Source organism: Fistularia commersonii, chromosome 33 (genome assembly GCF_037954325.1).
Source record: "Fistularia commersonii isolate RoL2024-O1a breed Wild chromosome 33, RoL_Fcom_v1.0, whole genome shotgun sequence".
Classification (NCBI taxonomy): Eukaryota; Metazoa; Chordata; class Actinopteri; order Syngnathiformes; family Fistulariidae; genus Fistularia; species Fistularia commersonii.
In genome coordinates, this window is record NC_141316.1 from 3335405 (window position 1) to 3357091 (window position 21687).

Sequence of the window (21687 nt, forward strand, 5' to 3'; positions counted from 1 at the left end):
CTCTGCAATTTGATTTTTTTTTTTTTTTTTTTTTTTACCACAAAAGCAACAAACTACCAGCAGATATCAGCAAACCACTTTCTGAAAACCATCAGGCATGACTCAGAAATGCTCAGAAAATAATTGGACATCATCACACTCTTGACTGTGAAATCTTGAGTTGGTACATAATGCCAAAAATTACATTTTTTAAAATCTTTTTTCATTTAAATTTAACAGTTGTTAATGTTTTTTTGCAACACTTGTGAAAGGCACAATGCTGTAGACAGTGAAACTTTGCATTGCAGTTATTGAACTAAAAATCATGGATAGGGTATCACAGTGAACATTCCATCCCCAATGTTGGCTTAATTTTTGATAATTATAACCATGTTTGAGCATAACATTCACTTAGTGGCGAGTCACAACATTGCATATGTAAGGTAGTTACATGATAAAAGTGGTCACATTGCTTTTGATTATTCACAAACTGGTTTTGATTATTTCAGGAGAGATTTTCTACCTGATGGAGCAGAAGAAGGTCTCAGTGGACGATCTGGACTCGGTTCCTTTGGATCACGTGTAAGTAGTTGATGGCTGCTTTAGATAAATCTAAAATGACAAACGGAGATACTGTTTTAAAAGTGTCTGGGTTTACTGATGCATGAGAGGATCGTGCTCTGATCCAGGAGAAGAGCTACAGAAGCTCAAAGTGCTGATGGTTCAAATAGAAAATTGTCAGAGCAGAGATCACTGTAGTTTGTTGTTTACCAGGCTGCATCTTTACAGACAGTTCAGGGTGTTTCAAATTGATTCCTGTCCTGCCTAAGTGTCTACACTTAGTCACTGGAGCATTGGAACTAGACCATAGAGCATCAGCGAAAGAACACCTGGTCTAATGAATAACAGTAGCTTTTTTATCAATGGACAGCCATGGCTTACCTGTGGAAGGCATTGAATCAGAATGCAGCTTGAAAAGACAATATCACGTTTTGACAATGTTCTGCACGAAAACTTTGGGTTCTGCCAAGAATCACAAGCGAGTCCACCATTTTTCATGGACACTTTATTCTTAATTGCCAGGATCCTCTTTCAGCAAGAAAATACTGGTTGATTTGCAACAGTGGGGAACTTTGGTCTCTTGAGTCTCTAGATCCAACCTCCCAGATTTAAAGGATCTGGACCTGACATCTTGATAGATACCATAAAACACCCTCACATGGCTGTTTTGGTAGATCACCACAATATTGGACAGGCAGTTATTATATAATGGATGGTGGGTGTATCGTAAAAATGTAGCCAAAGCAAGTAATGCCATAGTTGCAGCAAATAACATGTTTTGTGTGTGTCAGTTCTAAAATGAGCTTGCAACCAATGAGTTTGTGCCTTGTAGTTTCATTTGAATTTTTCCCATCATTCTGTTCATTCTCCATAGAACTGTTAAGGAAGAATCCATTTCAATAAAACTGTGCATTTTGTCAATGCAGGCTTGGAGAAGGTGACATGGGACTGGTGAGGCATGAGGGCCGTGGGTCAGAGGGCTTCCTGGAACACATCTTCAAACATTCTGCCAAAGAGCTGTTCGGACTAGACGTCCATGAGATCACGTACAAGACCCTCAGGTCTCAGGCAATGCAAAAGACCCTCTTCGCCCCCATGTTGCAGATTTTCATGTCTCCAATCTCTTACTTTGCAGGAACCGGGATTTTCAGGAAGTGACGCTGGACAGGGATGGAGAAACCCTCCTGCGTTTCGCTGCCATATATGGTTTCAGGAACATCCAGACACTGGTTCACCGCATGAGGAAGGGACGAGTGCCTTATCAGCTGGTGGAGGTGCTGTCCTGCCCGGGAGGTGACTGACATCATCACTGTGTTCAAAATTAGCTAAACATGATTTTAAGACCTTAACACCTTTAGAGTCCAGCCCAAATTCCCAGAAAAATCTAAACCAATAAATGTCTTGTGTAAAATCATAGTATTTTAATGCTGTGGAGTTTAAACCTCATCATATTTCTGAGGACATAATCCCTGAAGTTGTTTCTATGTGACATGGGAACCAAAGTAACCTGTCTTGAAATACCAATATAGAAAATGGTGCCTTCTGACAGCCTGACCATATGATTCCCCCGTCATCCTGCTCTGTTGACAGATGAGACGATTAGACACATAGAATATCCATGGACCATGACGTTTGCAGATGACATTGTGACCTGTAGTGAGAGCAAGAAACCGGTTGAGTAAAATCTAGAGAGGTGGAGGTATGTTCTACTAAAGGAGTGGAATGAAGGTTAGTTGCAGCAAGACAGAAGGGAATGACAGAAGGTTCAAGTAGGTTTGAATGGGTGGGAAGAAAGTGTCAACCGGACATGAAGTTAGTTGGTGTGAGAGTAGAGGATACAGAGAATAGGGTTAAATGGGGGAGGTTGATTCGTTGTGGCCCCCCCGCAGGGAAAAAACAGATCATCCTACTAGTATGTTCGCTGCAAGTCTGACTCTCCCTGTCTCTCCCATGTCTCGTTCTCAGGGTGCCTGAGTGGCCGTGGTCAGGCGGAGAGCGAGGCCAGAGGCCATGCCGACAGAAGCCTGGTGCAACAGATGGAGGAGGCCTACAGCAGCCTTCCAGTGTGCCTCCCAGAGGTCAACCCCAACCTGCACACCCTTTATCAGGACTGGCTGCAAGGCCAGGAGTCGCCCCAGGCCAGACAGCTGCTGCACACTCAGTACAAGAGTCAGGGTCTGGTTCACACACAGCCCCCCCACATGCAGTGGTGACCAGACACTGCTAAACCCTTGGCCGCTGAATGATGGCTACCTCCGGTTCTGCTTGGACCATCTCATTATTCCCACCAGGACCATGATGGCTATGAAGGCTGGTCTCAATATATGTAATGCTTGAATATGGCCACTGGGGAGAGACACATGATCTCTTAAACAGGCGGTTCCCTTGTGACAAGTCTGGGGAAATAAGTGGCAAGAGATACGAGGATTTTATGCTCAAGTGATGCCATTAAGTTATTCAGACAACAAGGTACACTATCGGAGGATGTCCAGATTATTTATTTAGCCAAAGCTCAGCAATAAACCACTAGGAAATGTCACTGGAGCTCAACATGACATGAATTTACAGGCACTGAAAACTTGAGCCGTCAAGACAATTCCAAGCTTAAATCATGCTTTTTAAGTTCTGTTAAAGTTCCTCACGTGACCAAGCCAACTCTCACAGCAACAGCTTCTGATAACTATGCAACTGTTGAAATGTCTCAGCTGCCTGAGAACTGTGAGGGGATGGAATCCAATGTATACTCCATGTGTTCATTTATTTTTGAATAATGCAATTTTGTTTCTATTTTACCTTTTTTTGTCCCTTGCCAACAAAAAAAATCATTAGTATTTTTAATTTATCTTATGTTCTTTGTTTTTTAAGTGCAGATTGTACATTTCAAACAGTGAAGTATGGTGATAAACAATTGTGCATTGCTGTCTCTTTTATCCGCAGTCACAGTTTAATGTGATGTAAAGTTGCAGAGCATTAGTATCCACATTGAACCCTCTCTTGAAGCGTGAGTTATTAGTCATTGTACAAGTAGATACTTCCAAATAGTGCTGAGCAATACCTGTAGAATGGGATGTTTTTGTTTCACTAATAGTGCATCTATTGTAGTGTGAAACACTAATGTCTAGCATGCAGCTTAATTTTGGTGCACGCAGGAGCTTTTAATTATAACTGAAATTCAGTTAAAATTTCAGATTTTTTTTTAAACATATACTGAGCTGGCAAAGACAAACAAAAATAATGACACTGTCTTGACATGTGTGTTTACGGTCCACATGAAAGCAGGGAAATAATTTCTGATAATTGACGGAATAACAAACCACATGCTATTTAACGCGAACAGGTAGACTGTCGTGCGACAGTTGTACGGGTTCTTGAACTCTGAGCCTCAGACCTTTGTCCTGCATTTCCCTCGTTTCCAGAAATAGGCCAGCACGATGTCACTATTACCTAAAGCAATCGACCTCTTTTTGCACAGATTATATGTATCACGGAAACATGTCAAGTAACAACATGACGGTTCATCAAGAGGAGACATGCTAGGACGGAAAACAACAAGCTGAAGAGCTTGTTGTTTTTCCTCGATCACAAGAGGGACTACAAGACGCAAGATGAAAAAGATGCCTGATTCAAGTAAATGTAATACTAGAAAATTGTCGTTGTATAATCTGAAAATATAGTTTATTTAAAAGTGAGATCATTCAAAGAGCATCATTTTGATGTCATATGACACATTGGAAGAAACTTGAAAAACCGGACCAATATGGACAACAGACATTGAACTCTGAGCCAAGACGAAGCCAAAAAGCCTATCACCTTCATCAGCAACTAGATAAGTCGGTCTGTGCAACACGAAGCCTGGAAAGATAACGTGATCAACATCCGCGAACACCAACGCAGTTCTCTCTACCACTATTTTCAGTTTTGAATCGCTATCTTTATGATACAAACACGTTGGAACTTGAACCTCCATCTCCCTGTCCCGCCGTTTTATTCATCCTCCTTAAATTCTTCACCTGCCAGTAGCGCAGGCTTTGGACTGGCCGGGCTCTTTCGCTACCAGGTATGCGACGGTCCCGCAAGATCGCTTGCTATTTCTCCTTAAGTAACTAACGTCGATTATATTAGGGTTTTTACAAAAATCAGAGAAAGAAAGAAATCATTTTACTTTGCAGGAGGTGCGCCCCCTGTCAAGTGGCCAGTTGATCTTGGCTAAGTTAAATCGAAACGGTGAAAGACAAACATATGATCAGACACGTGAAAATACAAGCGAAAGTAATTCACCCTTCCAAATGTCTGTCGTCGTTCACTCTCCATCTGGATGGAAAGAATACGTCTCGAAGGTACGTTCCCTTTAATGACTTGAATAAGTCATCAAAAAATAGAGTTATTGCAAACACACACCACGTTCGTTTGATTATTCGACCTTGTGATGCAGACAGATTTGCTTGTTGTTAAATATTGGAGTAACTTCCTGTTGGTTGTTGCTAGACACGGGTGAACTTTTTAACCCCCTAAAATAATGTTTACATGAAACTCAGCCTGAAGCTGCAGACAAAGAAAAATGCCAAACGGCTTTTAACTTTGGAAAAAAAAAAAAAAAATTGTTTCTCTGTACCTCTGTGCTGTGACTTGAAAAGTTCATTTTATTTAAATATATGACATTTTAAAAGGCTATAATCACATAATGTCTGGGGGGGGGGGGGGGTGAAAGAACTGTAAAGCTAGAAGTAAGAATTTGAATTGAACAGAACGAGGTAAAAATATGGCAATGGAATCAAATAATCATAAAAAGTCAAACAAAAGGGCTCTGCCAAGAAGCACAGCCAACAAAAGTGGATGATAAACATCCAGCACTTAATATGATAGAAATAATTGACTTGAAGTTTTTGTTTCATTCTTGCTGTGTCTTTAAATTTCTCTTTTACTGTTCGTTTACAGGTCTGAGCTTGTCCTTTGCCCTGCATGCATGTTGTGCATTAGCTATTTATTTCAAGACATTGCCCATTTTTCACAATTTCTTTGGTTTTATTACATCAAAAGTGCTTTACATTACTAATCCCTGTGAGCATCTGACAATATTTTTTTAGCAGCTATTGTTACAAATGACCACAGTCAAAGCCTTAAAATCTTCCTATCATTTTTCTCTTGTTATAAAGTCAGAATATACAAAAAAAAGGGTGAAAGATCATTCTGAGTGTTTGTGTCCTTGAGACATCATCACACTTTTGTTGCAGAACACTGTATTGATCAAGTGAGCTCTTGTTTGTTTTCTTCACAATCTGTCTACAGTTTCCAGTGGCGCCAGACCCGGATCAGCCCACATCTGGCTGTGGCTTTGATTGGGGGCAAAAAATAAATCAAGGCAGCAGAGGACTGTGACATTACCCACAGTCTTGAAGTGCAACACAAGGTAAATAAAGCGCACTGTTATCCAAGGAGGCACAATAATAGAAACACACTAGTAATTTGTCAACAGGAAAAACTACAATTCTGACAGATTTTATGGGTCTTTAAATATTTGCTATTTTTACTCATTCCCCCTTCTTTCAGAATTAAATCAAATTTAGTTAACTGTCCATCTGATAGCTGGTTCTACTAGTTCTAGACTTAAAACTCTTTTGAAAAAATGTGAAAAGTGAATTGAGTGAAATGAGAAAAGAGGGTGAATTCTCTCAATCAAGATTTTTTTTTAATTTTTCCACAGTTTGTAAAGACCAGAGATCCTGATATGTTTAACCGGACGTATCTGATCCTGCTCTGTGCTGTTTGTAATCTACTGATCTTTTCAGCTGGAGGTAGGTAGGTCAAAGTCCATTAAGCATGTACCAAAGAGTTGCCAAAGAGGTGAACTGCTCCCTTTCTCTCCCCATCAGAGTATTTGAATTGCAAAAACACTGTGGAGGCTTTGCCTGGAACTGACCTCATACTCAACTGCAGCTTAATTTTCAAAAGACGACGTTGCAAAAGTCAAGATTACAACTGGGGTAACACAAATAATAGTGTGCTGTGTGATACTGACACCAGACAATACTCCTGCGGGTGGGACAAACACACATATGTCAGTCTGAAAATCTCAGATGTCAGAAGAGAAGAAAATTATACTGTCACGCTCTTGACAACCTGCGGTCTAGATGACTCTACCATCCATGTACGACTTAAAGCCCTGACAAGTCCCTGTAAGTATCTTCTGATGATGTCCAACATTTGTTTATGTTTGACATAACATTTTCCTCTTTGCATTCAGTCCACTCATTTAAGAGAGTTAATTTTGTCTTCAGCACAGGACCCACAAAAACCTCTGCAAGATACGAACATGTATATATATACCATACCCGGCGTGGCCATCATTTGCATTGTGATCACCAGTATTTACTTTTGGAGAAAAGCCAGAATCAAAAAACCAGAGGCTGAAAGACGATTCTCAAAAGTCCAATCAGATGTGCTGGACACATGTTGACCTTTTGGACTCCATCCATCCATCCATCCATCCATCATCTGCAGCTTATCCTGCACTCAGGATTGCAGGAGAACCCAGAACAAAGCAACAGAGACACGGGGGAAGGACATGCCAACTCCACGCAGAAAGTTCCCTGTCGGAATCCAACCAGCGCCCCTTGTGCTGTGAGGCAGAAGCAATAACCACTGCACCACCGTGCAGCCCCCTTTTGGACTCATTTACAGAAAAATTCAAATATGTAAATACCATCTAAAATGAGTGTATTAATTTGTCATTTACTTAATGGCCTCTAGATTTTAATCGTACAACAGTCACTCAGTGAATGCATTTTATTCACCGCTTACTTAAATGCAACTACAAAAAAAGTCTGTCTGACACCATCCTCCCCCTGTACCCTCAGAGGCGACTCCACCATAATTTCTGCGTAGGAGCATCCAAGGTAAGGGACACTGTGTCTGTCCTTGGATAAAGGATGGCTCACCAGTGTCTCACTTATCAGACAGAGCGAGGGGCAGGAGCCACTGTCAGGGACAAAAACAAAGTTCAGTACTTAAACGGGGGGGGGCATTAAAGCTGGGTAATACATTAACAAATATTTTGTAACTGTTGAAAATTGAAGCTTAACTTTTAAGATTTAAAAGTCTGAAATATAACATATGTAAGATTAAATCTTTCTCATTTTGTCCTCAGTGAGGGAACAGTTCAATAATCTATGATATGATGCTGACTTCAGGAAATACAGATCTGCTCTCAAGAGCTGCTGGTTATATGTTTGTGTACTGTAGTGGGGTATTCTGAAAAAAATGTTTTAAGCATTTTCAGTTTCTTTCTGACCTTCAAAATTCATGACCTAGCAGGCTGGGCAGGTGCTGTCACCAATGGAGACATTGACACTTCTTTTAAAAAGGTGCCAAAGATTGTAGAGGAATTTCAGACTCGAATGGAGTTTTTTTTTTAAATTTTATCATGAGCTTATGAGTTTTCTTTCTACCAATAATATTCACCTGTTCTGTATTCAACTCAATTTTTATTTTTTCCTCTACATCAATAAGACAGGTACATGTACCACATATGAGATGACCAACCTTATTGTATGAGTAAAGACATGACAGGTGCCCATCGTCTAGTAAAAATAGGCTTCTGAAGCGTCAGTGAGTATGTAATTAGCTCCATCTGGGATATGTCACATACTATTTGGATCCATATATTATTTGTAGGGGGGGTCTGGTTTTAACCACCTGATAGTTGTGCCTTATAATGCTGCTGTGCGCATTATGTTTAGGAGGTATTTTTCATCCTTTATCATACCCATAGGGGTTTTCCATGATAATGCTGTTGTATTGCTTTGTGGAATGTCCCGTTTCAAAACTGGCGTCAAAAACCTTCCAAAATAGACTTAGTTTAGGACAAAGCCAAAATATATGTGTATGGTTGGTAATATCTTTACCACATTTCCTCCAGCAAGAACTACAACATGTCAGCCCCATCTTTGCTATTATTTCAGGTGCTCTGAAAAACCTATTATTTACTTTCCAGTTGAATTCCCTCCAGGAGTTTGAGGTCCCATATGCCTCCATGCAGATCTCCCAGGTGTCCATTGGCGTGTCAATTTTCATTTCAGACACCGATCTCTGTCTTATTTGTTGGAAGTTACGTATTATATGTAGCTGTTTGACCGCTTATCTGGTTCAAAAACATGTTCAGTTTGGCTGCACATTTGCATGCAAAATAGTGTCTATGTGAGTGAGCCATGGTAAGATAAGAGCAGGGCACAAACTGGGTATCTGAGAAACTGAAACTGTTTTTTCGACAAAAACATTCCTTCAGTATTCAGATAAAAAACAAGTGTAGGCAAAAAATACATTCCTAACATAAACCAGCTTAAATGCACTCTTCTTGGGTTCTTCATTTTTGTGAAATTTAAAAAAGATAATACATTACTAGGCTGGAAAATAGATTTTTTTTTTTTAACAAGGACTCATACTAATTTCTTATGATTTTATCTTTTCACACGATTGTCCAATCTCTATCATTACTGTAACTTTCAGTTTCACTCTAAAACGTAGAGTGAAATACGAACATAATACAACACAAACATAATAATGGTGTGAGTCTCCTTCTTTCATTCTACATTTCAAACTGTGTTTGCAGCTATTTTTCCCCATGAGCCCTGCCTAACGTCATAGATGATTGTTATTGACGTTCAGTTATGAGCAAAGAATTGCCTAATTGCTTGGTCTGCAAAGAGCAGACCAAGGGTAAAACGTGGAAAAGCCTGCATCATTATTTTATGATCTTGAGACCTGATATTTTGGCTATTAAATCTCATAACCGGAATGACAGTGAAGCGTTTTAAATTTATGGCACGAGTGTCATCTTGGAGCCATGAGGTGGAGAGTGTTCTTTTAATTTTCCACCATGATTCAGAAAAAGATTGTCGTGGCAGGTCTCAGCCACGGGAAGAAAGTTACATGGTTATTGAGATACAAAAACAGACAATGGATTTCTTTGTCAATAGCCACATCACACTCATTACTTCACAGCAATCACCCCAATACGGCAGCATGGGCTAACATAGAATTGGTTGGCTGAGATGTTAACCTTATGTTGGTCGCTGATTCTAAATAAACGCAATAAATAAATAAACAAACAAACATACACGGGACTCAGAGTTGATCCTTGATGTAGTCCCAGCTCGACCTTGAACTCCGTCACATTCCACCACTGTCTCACAGCTCTCATACACGTCCTGCATCAGTCAAAGAGAATTCTCTGCCACTCCACATTTCCTCAGTTTGAATACAATTTCTTCCTAACGTAACCCTCAACATTTATTCAGGTATGGGACCGGTTTAGAAAGACACTGGCTTGTGCTCCAATGGGGCGGCATTAATGTCATAAGGAGTGGAGCTGGAGTCTGTTGTGCAGGTGTCAGAGATGAGGATGCTGAGGAAGCTCCTCAGCATCATGGACAATGTCCATCACCCCCTGCATGCCACACTGACATCCTATCAGAGCTCTTTCAGCCGTAGACTGATACCTTTTTAATTCCTCTCCCTTCAGCCGCAGGGAATCTCAAAATCTTAAACCTTGAAAAAAAAATAATCACCCACTTACTGTGAATTGTAATAATTTATCTGTGTATATATATTCATAACTATGCAAATGTCATTTTTTAACAGCTGCATGTGCAATATTTTTTTTCATTTTCATACTCTTGTGCACTCCTCATCTTTCACTTTGTACTTAAGACATTTTATAGTTTATTTGTATTTCTTATTCTACCCCTTTTTATTGTTTATACAATTTTCTACTATAATTTATTATATCTATGTTTTTCTTGTAACTGGCACAACTATCGGGATAAATAAAGATGTTCTTATTCTTATAATTATCATTAAGTCTCTTAATTTTGGATATTTTTTGGGGAGATATTTTTATTCAGATTATCTTTGTTTTGTTTTTTTTACTGATAAGATATGGGCGTCCATACCCTGATAGATGTGTCCCCATACAGGATGGGTTTCTCCTTGGCTTTTGACTCAATGCCACTGAAAATTGTAGGAGGGGGAAAAACACTTCCGGCGAGCTGGGAAAGACAAACAAAAAAATGACAAATTTAAACTTTTACATTGACCCTGGACGTCAACGTGTTTGACAATAGCTGAATTACTCAAGAGGATGAATTACCTAAGTTTAAAAGCGCGAATATGGAACCCAAGGAGTTGCTGTCCTGTTTCTTCCGGAACATTCTAGACGTGACACCGTGTGCGGTCCGGTGAATAACGATGCACATTTTGTAATTTTATGTTAATCATTTAATATAATTACGCGGCGGGATTCGCGTTAACGTACGGCTAAACATTCTCCGGAGCTCTAAACCTTGACCACTTGTTTTTTTTCCCCGCTTTTCCTGTCCTCCCAGTGCCGAACGCGGCGCATTTACGTGCTTGACAGATACGAAAGCTCACCGTGGATTCGCCAACTTTTTTCCCAAATCGTCGAACCCAGGCGGCTCGCCTGAAGCTCGGAGGCCCGAGAGGATGAGTTTCCGCGGGGTGTTCCGGCTGTGGACCTCGGGGAGAAAGCGGTGGATGAGTCAGCACGGTGAGCTTTGTCACACACCTGCTTTTAATTAAGGCCGATGGGCCGGTAGCCTGTACTGGTATTAAATGGCTTTTCTGTTTAGAAACCCAAATTACATTGAAAATAAAAGCCGAGTTTTAGCATACGTATCTTTCCCGGCAAAGAATTCACCGTATCTCATGTGACAGATAGTTGTGTCTGAGTTTCAGCCATACTCTCAGAATCTTGGTATCTGTCACTCAGACTATGAGGCATTTCTTGTAAAAGGTGTGCTAAAATGTAGCTGTCGGATTGCGGAACACACAGGATAGATGTAGAGGGCCAGAACAACCTGTTTCACAGGGCCTATTCTTTGTTTTGTTATCTCTTTTATGTTTAATTATAGCCTCTGGAATTAAAATTAAAAGCCTCTGGAATTAAAAAAACAACAACGTAAATATATATTTATATATATATATATATACACTGCTCAAAAAAATAAAGGGAACACTTAAAAAACACATCCTAGATCTAAATGAATGAAATATTCTTATGAAATACTTTGCTCTTTACACAGTTGACTGTGCTGACAACAAAATCACACAAAAATGATCAATGGAAATTAATTGTATCAACCATGGAGGTCTGGATTAGGAATCACACTCAAAATTAAAGTGTAAAAACAAACTCCAGGCTGATCCAACTTTGATGTAATGTCCTTAAAACAAGTCAAAATGAATCTGTGTTGCTTCCTGAGTGGACACTATGATTTCACAGAAGTGTGATTGACTTGGAGTTACATTGTGTTGTTCAAGTGTTCCCTTTATTTTTTTGAGCAGTATGTATGTTTTTGTTTTTTTTTCCCTTTGTCACTTTTATCCTTTTTATTTTATTTTGTTTTTTTTTTTTGAAATCTCATTGAGTGTCAAATAAGGAGCCTTAAAATGTATTATTATTAAACAAAATGTCTTTTGTAAGGTGTACTTGGAAAGGCACATCTATCTTCTGGCCAACCCAAAGTGTGTATAGTTGGAAGTGGCCCGGCAGGTTTTTATACTGCACAACATCTTCTAAAGGTATGACTTATTTATTTAAGTTTAGTTCATCTGTTTCATAGATGCATTCAGATTTGAACAAAGTTTTTTATGCATTTTTGATGTGATTAACCAAGATATAAAGTCTTACACCATTATTTCTCCATTGCTCCTACAGTGGAAAACAAACAAATGCCCGCTTACCCGGGCCCAAAGAATTTGACATAGCATTCAACAAAGAATTTGACAGAACATTCAGCATTTCTACGAATACAAAAAGAAAAGCGCTGAACAAAATAAGACTTTCAACTGTATGATGTTGCATATGATTTTACAGATGTTTTCAATATCTCATGAATAACAAGTTAGTAGTATAGATAATGAATGAATGAAAACTGTAAAGTTGGAGTTTAAGCTTTATGTCTATTTTTTTAATCTTTCCAGGGCTGCCAAGATGTCGAGGTGGACATTTATGAGCGTCTGCCTGTCCCTTTCGGCTTGGTCAGATTCGGGGTTGCCCCTGATCACCCTGAAGTCAAGGTCAGTCATTTTAAGTCGATGGCAGAGTTAAAGAAACAAACACTTTTTGCAATTTGGTGTCAAAAGACAGACCTTGCTGCACTGTCTTATGAACCACAAATTTTAGATGTAGATTATGCATACCATCAGCAAGGGCTTTTAACTGCAATACACACATTTATGTGATGCCAAAGTAATATATTGTGATGATTATGATTTTGATTAATACCGCACCTAGAAGATACGAGAAATGCAAACCAAATCCGATTGTATGCGAAGTTTAAATGAAAGGAAAAGCTTCAACACTCCTGAAAAGCCTGCTTCAGCGCAGATTAGCTTGACGTGAAATTACCTTTTGACAACCTGTTGGCACACACTAAGGAAAATTTCAGCGGGAACAGCTATGCAAATAGCTGCTAAAAGCATGTTCTCACTGAAATCATTTTCCTTGAGATTGAACATTAAAAGTTTCTCATGGGATCTGATAATAGACTGGAAAAGTCAACTAGCATGGTTTCCAAACCGAAACAGAGGATTTGTATCGGTATTCTCAAATAAGAATAAGTGTAACAAAACAAGTATACATTAAACCCTTTGCATTGTTTTCAAAAACTCAGGTTTTTATGAATTTTTCCTCTTAAAACTTCACTTACCTATATATCTATGTCCCTACTAGTTGGATTTGTTTTCAGCCACAGAGTTGGATCAATGAGAGGCACATTGTTGTCATTTCAGGCCTATTTTATGTTGCCCCCGATCCTTGTGCCAGACTTCGCATCAAATAAATAGATTCAATACAATTTTACATCAAACTAAACACTTGGTGGGAAAAGTTAAGTATTCAAATCTGTCTCTCTGTGTTTAAACATTCTCTATGATTAAACAGTATGTATCTTCTGGGGGAATTTTTAGTAATTGTTTATAAATTGTGATTGTGAAAGTAATTCCAACTGTATCCTTCAATACAATTGATGTTATTCCATGTGATTTGAAATCATTTTTATATAATACAATAACAGTATATTTGAATATATCCTTGGTATAGATGAAAATAAAATAAAAGGAAATAATCAGATTTTTTTTTAAGCATTTTCAGTTATACCTTAATACAGTATCTGCTTGGCTCTATTTATAATATCCAGTCAGTCCAGTCATTTAATATTTTTCAGAAAACACTGGCTGTTTTTTTACTCCAATGTTAACATTTATGTTACTGGACATGTGCTAAAACAAAAACAAAACAGAAAGCAATCGTTAGGTCAGATGTTTCATACATTGATATTTTCCGGTTCTATTAGCCAGTTGCTCTCATTAAAAAAATTCTTGCATCTCCACAGAATGTCATCAACACATTTACACAGACAGCCAAACACACTCGCTGCAGTTTCTATGGAAACGTGAACATTGGGAAGGATGTGAGTGTTCAGGAGCTGCAGCAGGCCTACCATGCAGTCATACTGGTGAGCACATTAAACAATGCCATATCCACAGCATGAAACCAGTACATGTGTGCATGTATTTATTCACTGTTTGGTTGTGTGTGTTCCGGCAGAGTTATGGGGCAGAGGGGAACAGGAGAATGGGGGTCCCTGGAGAAGATCTAGCTGGTGTGTACTCGGCCAAAGACTTTGTAGGCTGGTACAATGGGCTACCCAGCTGTCGAGGGGTCTGTCTGTGTCAATCTCCTGTTTTAGATTTCTCTACATTTACAAAACGCCACATTATTTATCAGATTCTCTCCCTGCTTTTGTTCTCTTCTTCAACTCCTGGCTTGGCTCTACTCTCTCACAATTTCCTCCCCCGTTTTAGCTGAATCCAGACCTTAGCTGTGAAACTGCTGTCATTCTGGGCCAGGGCAATGTTGCATTGGATGTAGCGAGGATACTGTTGGCACCCTACAACATGTTAAAGGTACTGTGTGTGTGTGTGTGTGTTATACAGTATCATCACAGTGAAGAGAAAACTGAACCCTTAGCATTTTAGTTGTTTTTTTTTGTTTTTTGTTTTTTTCTCAGCCAGTATGAAAACTATTATCTCCCACTGACTTTTGCCTGCCTTGCATGTTTGATCACGAATTGAAGTCAGTACCAGTATTATTTACTGTACATCAGTACACAAAGCAGAATAAATACCACCAAACTGTGTTTATTTGCAGAAGACAGACATCACCCAGCCAGCCCTTGAGGCTCTACTTCAGAGCCAAGTCCGCAGAGTGCTGATTGTGGGTAGGAGAGGACCAATGCAGGTTGCATGCACAATTAAGGTGTGATGATTTGTGTGTGTGTTCATGTATCCTGTGTAATCTTAGCTGCGGTATAGATGAAATCTGAAGACATACCAGTCTTCAAATTTTACATTAATATTTTGTACAGATCAATGTAGGTACAGGAGAGCTGTAATAAATGAGAGCATATTCATTGAAATTGTATAAAAGGTGTAATAAAAAAGGTTTCACAGAGTTATAAGAAAGAGAATTATAACCCAACAACTTTGTTTGCGTTGGCTTTTCTGCACAAGGTTTTACTACAAAGCAGCCCCACTTCCCTCTAAAATGAAGAGTCGCTCAATGTCATCCGCTGAGTCAAGTGTCTTCATCTTAGTTGATTTAAGAGTGTCGGTTAAGCAACAAAACCTAGAGCAAACTTAGAGCACCCTGGCGAATGCCAACATTTGGGCAACATGGAGGCATTCGCCAGGGTTGTCTAGTGTGTCAATAAACTGGATAAAGCCTGGGCTTATTATTTCCCCGTTAATACAAATTCTGAAATACACGTTTCCTTCCCAACAGTCTTCAAGTGCTCCCTCTTGTGTACAGTTCTCATAGGACCCACTTGCTTAGAGTTATGTTTTGTTGGTTTCAAAGTAAGGTTAACATCTGTGTTAGTCTTCTGTGATGAATTTTAACACTTTTTTTTTTTTTAAATGTGTCCAGTTAATTTAAACTAAAAGTTAGTCATAACTTTTACTCACTGAGCAAGGATCAGTTATCCAGGTTTAGATGATGCTCTCCATACTCACAGGAACTCAGGGAAATGGTGAACTTGCCGCAAACCAAGCCTGACTTGCTGGCGGCTGATTTTGAGAGTGTCCCAGAGGCCCTTCAAGGTAGGAAAGGGAAATTACATCTCATTATTTTTTACTTTTACTGGAAAACATTTCCCAACCACTGCTCATGCAGTACTCAGATGTTATATGCTGCAGTGGACAAACTCTTCAGATCCTTTACTTTAGTGAAGATACTAATACCACACAAGGAAAATACTCCACTACAAATAAGCCATATACTGAAGGCCTTTTTTCAAGTAAAACACAGCAATGCTATTTGCAAAGTGCTCTCACAATGCCAAAAGTAAAGGTAGATGTTGTGCTGCAGATTCTCTATTACATGAGATGTTTGTTTCTGTGATTGCTGCAATAGTTTACACTGCTGCGTAGTTTCATCTATAACTTTATGCCCATCCAGTAAAACCTCTTTTCTGTTTTTTCCAGGATGAATCTATCCTGTAATGTAAATTGAAACGACAGCTGTCAGACAAATTTCGCGGATTGAATATGCAGTAAATATAGTAATAGTGTAGGGTACTGTAGTTGAGCACCAGTAATTGTATTTACTGTCCACAAATGATTTATTGAGATTCATTATATTATCAGTGTAACTTCTTTTTCATTCTGTCAGAAGAAATGTCAGTTTAAGAGGTGAACCCAAGAGAGAGGCCCGTACTGTGATTTATTGCTTTCAGATCTGCGTTGCGCCTGCTTTTCGGTTCATTGTCGCCAGCCAGCGTGTTGTATTGTGAGTTTTGCTAGACTGTTTACTCATTTGTGTTTATCTTTGAACAGTTTTCCTTGTTGGCTTGAACTGAGATGACTGATAACATTAAGTCTCAGGGGTCATGTTTAAAGTGGCATATAGCGTTCTTATGTTTGCAGTGTGAATGATATGATTGTCTGCATCTGTGAAACATAAGGAAAGAACACTCGGATATCTCAAGTCTTCTTTCTTTTTCCCCAGCAGCAATGTCAATTGGAGGGTCAGAAACATCAGAGTTGCAATGGCGACCTCATCTGCAAATCAGTTAACAAGTTGTTGCTGGAGATAAAGTTTAAATGTCTGAACTTATGGAAAAAAAAAAAAAAATTCAATTAGGTTTAGTGCCTGCTTGATTACTCGCACACACGCACACATCCATACACAGTTCATAATGTGAACCATGGGAGAGTCATAAATACAAACCAGACCAGAGATATGGTTACTGAAATGATCTAAGCTGATTTTCCTCTGTGGTGGCAGGTTTGCCGAGGCCAAGGAAGCGTCTCACTGAGCTGATGTTGAAGACAGCTGTAGAACTCACAGGAGAAAAGGAGGAGGAAAGACGTAAGAAGGCAGCTCGCGTCTGGGGGTTTCGATTCTTTCGCAGTCCTGTCAAGGTCCTTTCTAGTCCTGACGGCAAGAGGACAGCTGGTATCAGATTGGCAGTCAACAAGTTAGAGGTAAACACTGTCTAGCCTGTGTTTTTTTTGTGTTTGTGTTTTTTTTGTGTTTTTTTTTCCTTGATAAGTCAATTGTGAGTCCCAACTTTAAGCAATGCTGTTTCCTGTTACTGTTTCTTTGTTAGGGATCTGGTGAGGCTGCCAGGGCAGTGGTCACTGGACAAGAGGAGGATGTGGCCTGCGGCCTGGTCATCAGCAGTATTGGCTACAAAAGCCTCCCCATCGACCCATCTGTGCCATTTGACTCCCAGAAAGCCATCGTCCCCAACATCATGGGACGTGTAAAACAAGCTGCAGGTATCTGGAAAAAAATGAAAAACCTAAAACCGTTTCAAGAATAGCAATAAACGTAAATTCTTCTGGAATAGGACTCTACTGTAGCGGCTGGCTAAAAACAGGCCCCACTGGAGTGATAGCCACAACAATGAACAACAGCTTTGACACTGCGCAATCCTTGATGGAGGATCTGAAGTCTGGCACCTTGGATATATCTGCTGCCAAGCCCGGTGCACAAAGTATTGGCCATCTGCTTGAACAGAGAGGTGCTCATCTGTCCCTGAAGCTTGTACTCAGAGCACTAAATGATTATAGACAACATATATTCTCTCTCAGCTGTGGCCTTCACCACAGTACATGTTCATAGCTCATTCTATGTGACTCTCGAAACATACATCTAATCAACATTTCAAGGGTAATACAAGTATTTTTCCCCAAATGTTTCACGGGGTTAAAAATTGAGGACGCCTAAGGATCAGTCACAACCACTGTTGGTGGGTCAGGATAGAGTCTTCGCCACCTCTATTTTGTTGTCCACTTGATATTCACTGCTACAGAACCGTAATTATTTCACAGGTGAAGTCAAAGAAAATGTATCTCTTCTCTCCTCTTAGGAGTGAAATTTGTGACTTTCTCAGACTGGGAGAAGATCGACAGTATGGAGACAAGGAGGGGGGAATCCATTGGTAAACCCAGAGAGAAACTGCTAACAGTTGAGGAAATGCTACAGGCAGCGTGGACATGACCAAAGACAAGCATGAAATCTGGGTATTGTTGTGATTGCAACCTCCACAAATGACTTTTTTTTTTTTTTTTTCACTTAGTTTTTAAACACATCATGTACAGAAAAGGTCCTTAGCCACAGCCTCAAAACTCTGATGGATGGCATCAGTAATCAAACCACTGCACCGCACTTATTCTTTGATTGCTCTGTTACAAATGTTTACATATAGTATGACTGTTAGAACTGTGAACTGTGTTCATCTATGTGAAAAATAAAAATCTATGCATAATTTGATTTGTCTGATTTGTTACAGGCTTATAATATATAAGCCTTATAATATATATTATATATAATAATGTTTAAACTTAATTAGCCCTAATTTACTTTATCAAAATATTGAGAAACTGCATTTTTATAACGGAATATAAAATACAATATATATAAAAAATGAATCCTCTTTGAATTATCACTTAAATGTGGAGGAGTTTAGATGTTTGGTCTCAAGGGAAGATGAGAGCCTAGACTGACAGGCCTTAGAACGATGCAGAAGTACTTAAAGACCATCAACAGCAGTCTCCCTTATCCGAGAGTCCGGTGTTGGACCTAGAAGTGGAGCACGCTGGTTAGCCGGCTTTATCAGTTCAACTGGGTTGAGGATCACAACTTAATAAGAAATGTTTGTGTACGCAATGCTCTCTGCTCCAATTTTCAAAAGTGAGATTGATTATGAAAGCAGAAGCTACAGCATGACTAAGTGGAGACGTGTCACGATATTTGGTGAAGGCCTGTTAGATTGGACTACCTTAAACAAGTATTTGCAGAAATTGCCTTATAAATCACTCACTCCCAGAGTCAGTAACATTTTAACAGGGTCACCTTGCACAACATGACCTGGCTGAATGTTAGTTGGGTTTGATACATACCATAGCTCTCCACAACTGATTCTGTTGCTTTTTAATATCAGGCGTTTACTGCTTGTGCCTCTTGATTCTGCTGTGAGAGCTATATAAATGAAGTGCAAACAGATCAGTGTTACATTAACAGCCTGACCCAAAAAGAGAGTGAGGATGCACAGACAATACAAAACAAACTCACCTCATTGGCCTCTTGCTGTAGAGAGCTGACACAGGTGATACTGTCCACCAAATTTATTGTTTGCTCATTTTCAGAGGTCAGCATAACTCATATAACCACAGTACCAGAAACCTTGTGTTGCACACAGACACTTCAACATCTATGTTTCCTAACAAACCATAAGGTTGCTTATTGGCATAAACTGCTGCCGTTTAACCTACTTCTGGACATTTAAGTTTCCAATTGCCTTATACAACCCCCTGTGATATGGTGACTTTTAAACCTACAAATGACATAAAATGTATTCAGTACATTTATTGTACATCTAACAAATTCTGATTCATCAATTATCAGATTTCACCAACATCACTTACACGCCCAACAAATTTCTGATCTTGCAATTAAGGGGAAACTTGTGAATGGGCCTAATAAATTTGGTGAGCATTTTTCTTTTATCAAATGTGTCACAAGAAACATCAGCATAATGGGGGTATGTTTCCATTTGTTTCTTGGGGAGGTGTTGTCCTGTAGTTTCAACCATTCCAGAGTTTTGTGTGAGCCTTTCCCAAACCTGTTGGCGAGTAAACAAATAATCTTGCTTCTGTCTTTGCCAAATTTGTTAATTGAGATTTGCACTCATCCACAGTTAAAGGCCTTCCTTACAGAACTGTCCAGGAGGAGGCAGAATAACCCGTGTCACAGTGAAATGTTGTTTGGTGTAACCAGTTCTCAATTAGCTCAGTCTTCAGAGGCTTCACCCCCTCCTTCCCTTAACTTGTTCATGGCATAAGAGCTGTATTCATACATGGGTACAAGTGTTAACAGATTAACCTCATTGGTTGCTTGTAAAGAGAAGATGTGGGCCACGGTCAAGATATGGGCCCGATGTCAAGTCAAAAGCAGTGGAGTCTTGTGAGATCTTTTTTTTCCTATGTCAACCGTCAGATAGTGAATTGGCCTCAACTGCTAATATTTACAACCCACTTTTGGACACTCATGTCTTAGACTTCAAACACTAGCACCTAAGTTTACCATTAAAACAAGCTGAATTTTACTTTTTTTCCAGCCCAGCCCCAGTCTGGTTGCGCAGACCCTCCTCATTAGTGAGCTCAACGTAAACAAGCCATGCTTCAACTGCTGTGGATTCCCGTTGTGCTGTGGGTTAATTTTTATCTAATCATAGGAGTTCTTTCCAAATAAGCAATTCTATGCAGATTTCTGAACTGATTTAAAACAGTCTATTCAACACATGGCTGCTTTATCTCAAAAGACTAGAAACAGAAATCAAGTCTTACTTTGCTGCATTAAATCACATGAGACACATTTATCACTATTGGATAACCATATAGCTGAAAGGACTTAAGTCACCTTTTTTAACACGCTTTTACAATATGGACTCCATTGACTGGAGTAGCTCAGATGCTTTCTTTATAGAAAGATCATTTGGAGACACATCTGTGTGACAAGAGGAAAATTAGATTGATCACTGAACATCTAAAAGAACTTCAATGTACCGTCACCTTACTTTGGCTTTGCAGTTTGCTGTCAACATGAATGTCACCTGTGTAACCAACTGGCAGGACAAAAGACAGGACATTTACTGTTAGTTTGCTTTTGGCCTGGTCAGAAGGGTGTCTTAACGTATGTGTTAACACACAGAAGCTAAAAAAATCGAGTTTCATCTTGCTAGAATTTTGTTAAAATAAGTAAAAGAAAATCTCTTAAACTCAAATTTCTTTCAAAAAGAGTAATGCAAAACCTTTGACAAGCAAAACAGCCAGGAGGCTGACCGTTATGATCCAGTGTGTCGCCATTCTCTATTGGTTGGTGTATTTATTGAAGTCGTGTTGACATTGACATTTTGTAAATGTAGATCAATCTTAAATTTGAGAGCAAAAAATCTGAGGAAAATACTCTCTTCAGTATATTTGTGAGAATATGAATAATATAAAAAGCTCACCCAGAAGTTTGGGTCATAACAAAAGAAAATACATCATTATCTCACTTTTTTTTCCCCAATTTCTTTGTTTCATTGTATGATTCCCTTACTCTGAAACTGTTGGTTTACATTTGATGAACACAGATCTGCAAAACTGATAACTTGATGCAAAGTCTGTGCTCAATTTTCTTATTTTTGCTCATTCAAGACCCCAACTGGTATTGTATATATTGTTCAAGTTTTTTCATTCGTGACCGCTCTACCCTTCTGCAAAAACCTGTTATAACTCAAGCTATTTTTTCATTTGATAATTTTATTGCATTTGTAGATTGTAACTTTTTATAAAATAAAGAAATACTAACCAGAACTACACTCCAGTGGTGGTCCCAGTTATTTGGTGGTGACTCTAGGATTGAAATGAAGCTGTACGAAAACATTAATGTGTCATGCACGCCAAGAAAAAGTACGACTGAACACTGGTCATGAGAACATTGTCAGCTGTGTGTGTGTGTGTGTGTGTGTGTGTGTGTGTGTGTGTGCGCAAACTATCACTACCAGTGCTCTCTGAAAG

At 39.2% G+C, this 21687-nt stretch overlaps 3 protein-coding genes across 8 annotated transcripts in view; 2 read left to right on the plus strand and 1 right to left on the minus strand.

Moving 5' to 3' along the window:
- Positions 1-3470, plus strand: part of narf (nuclear prelamin A recognition factor) — a 9189-nt gene extending 5719 nt beyond the window's left edge. For both annotated transcript variants that reach the window (XM_086140394.1, XM_086140393.1), the window contains exons 9-12: positions 489-561; positions 1467-1601; positions 1676-1833; positions 2506-3470. In XM_086140394.1, the coding sequence (XP_085996520.1) occupies positions 489-561; positions 1467-1601; positions 1676-1833; positions 2506-2753 (614 nt within the window). In that variant the 3' untranslated portion in view covers positions 2754-3470. The remainder of the gene's footprint in view (positions 1-488; positions 562-1466; positions 1602-1675; positions 1834-2505) is intronic.
- The window catches only part of cybc1 (cytochrome b-245 chaperone 1), a 21386-nt gene extending 10288 nt beyond the window's left edge, over positions 1-11098 (minus strand). For 2 of the 5 annotated variants that reach the window (XM_086140398.1, XM_086140400.1), the window contains exons 1-2: positions 1669-2089; positions 503-591 (exon numbers count right to left, since the gene is read on the minus strand). The gene's annotated coding sequence lies outside the window, so the exon portion shown is untranslated. Of the gene's footprint in view, positions 1-502; positions 592-1668; positions 2090-4818; positions 5415-10487; positions 10584-10965 lie in introns of those variants that run through there. The other 3 variants (XM_086140397.1, XM_086140396.1, XM_086140395.1) reach the window with 3 other exon arrangements.
- On the plus strand, positions 10660-18196 carry fdxr (ferredoxin reductase). Its single transcript, XM_086140391.1, has 13 exons — positions 10660-10772; positions 10920-11101; positions 12038-12135; positions 12538-12633; positions 13950-14072; positions 14165-14278; positions 14422-14523; positions 14768-14875; positions 15633-15717; positions 16904-17103; positions 17229-17400; positions 17472-17645; positions 17994-18196. The coding sequence occupies exons 1-13, from the start codon at positions 10705-10707 to the stop codon at positions 18122-18124; spliced, it is 1653 nt and encodes a 550-aa protein (XP_085996517.1). The 5' UTR covers positions 10660-10704; the 3' UTR covers positions 18125-18196.
- Positions 18197-21687: the final 3491 nt, after the last annotated feature.

Bases quoted from the DNA above. Each gene is read 5' to 3' on its own strand.
- fdxr (XM_086140391.1), top strand. From the start codon at position 10,705: ATGGAACCCAAGGAGTTGCTGTCCTGTTTCTTCCGGAACATTCTAGAC. The intron at 14,279-14,421 runs GTCTGTCTGTGT...CCCCCGTTTTAG, and splicing joins GGCTACCCAGCTGTCGAGGG to CTGAATCCAGACCTTAGCTG. The intron at 14,524-14,767 runs GTACTGTGTGTG...GTTTATTTGCAG, and splicing joins CACCCTACAACATGTTAAAG to AAGACAGACATCACCCAGCC.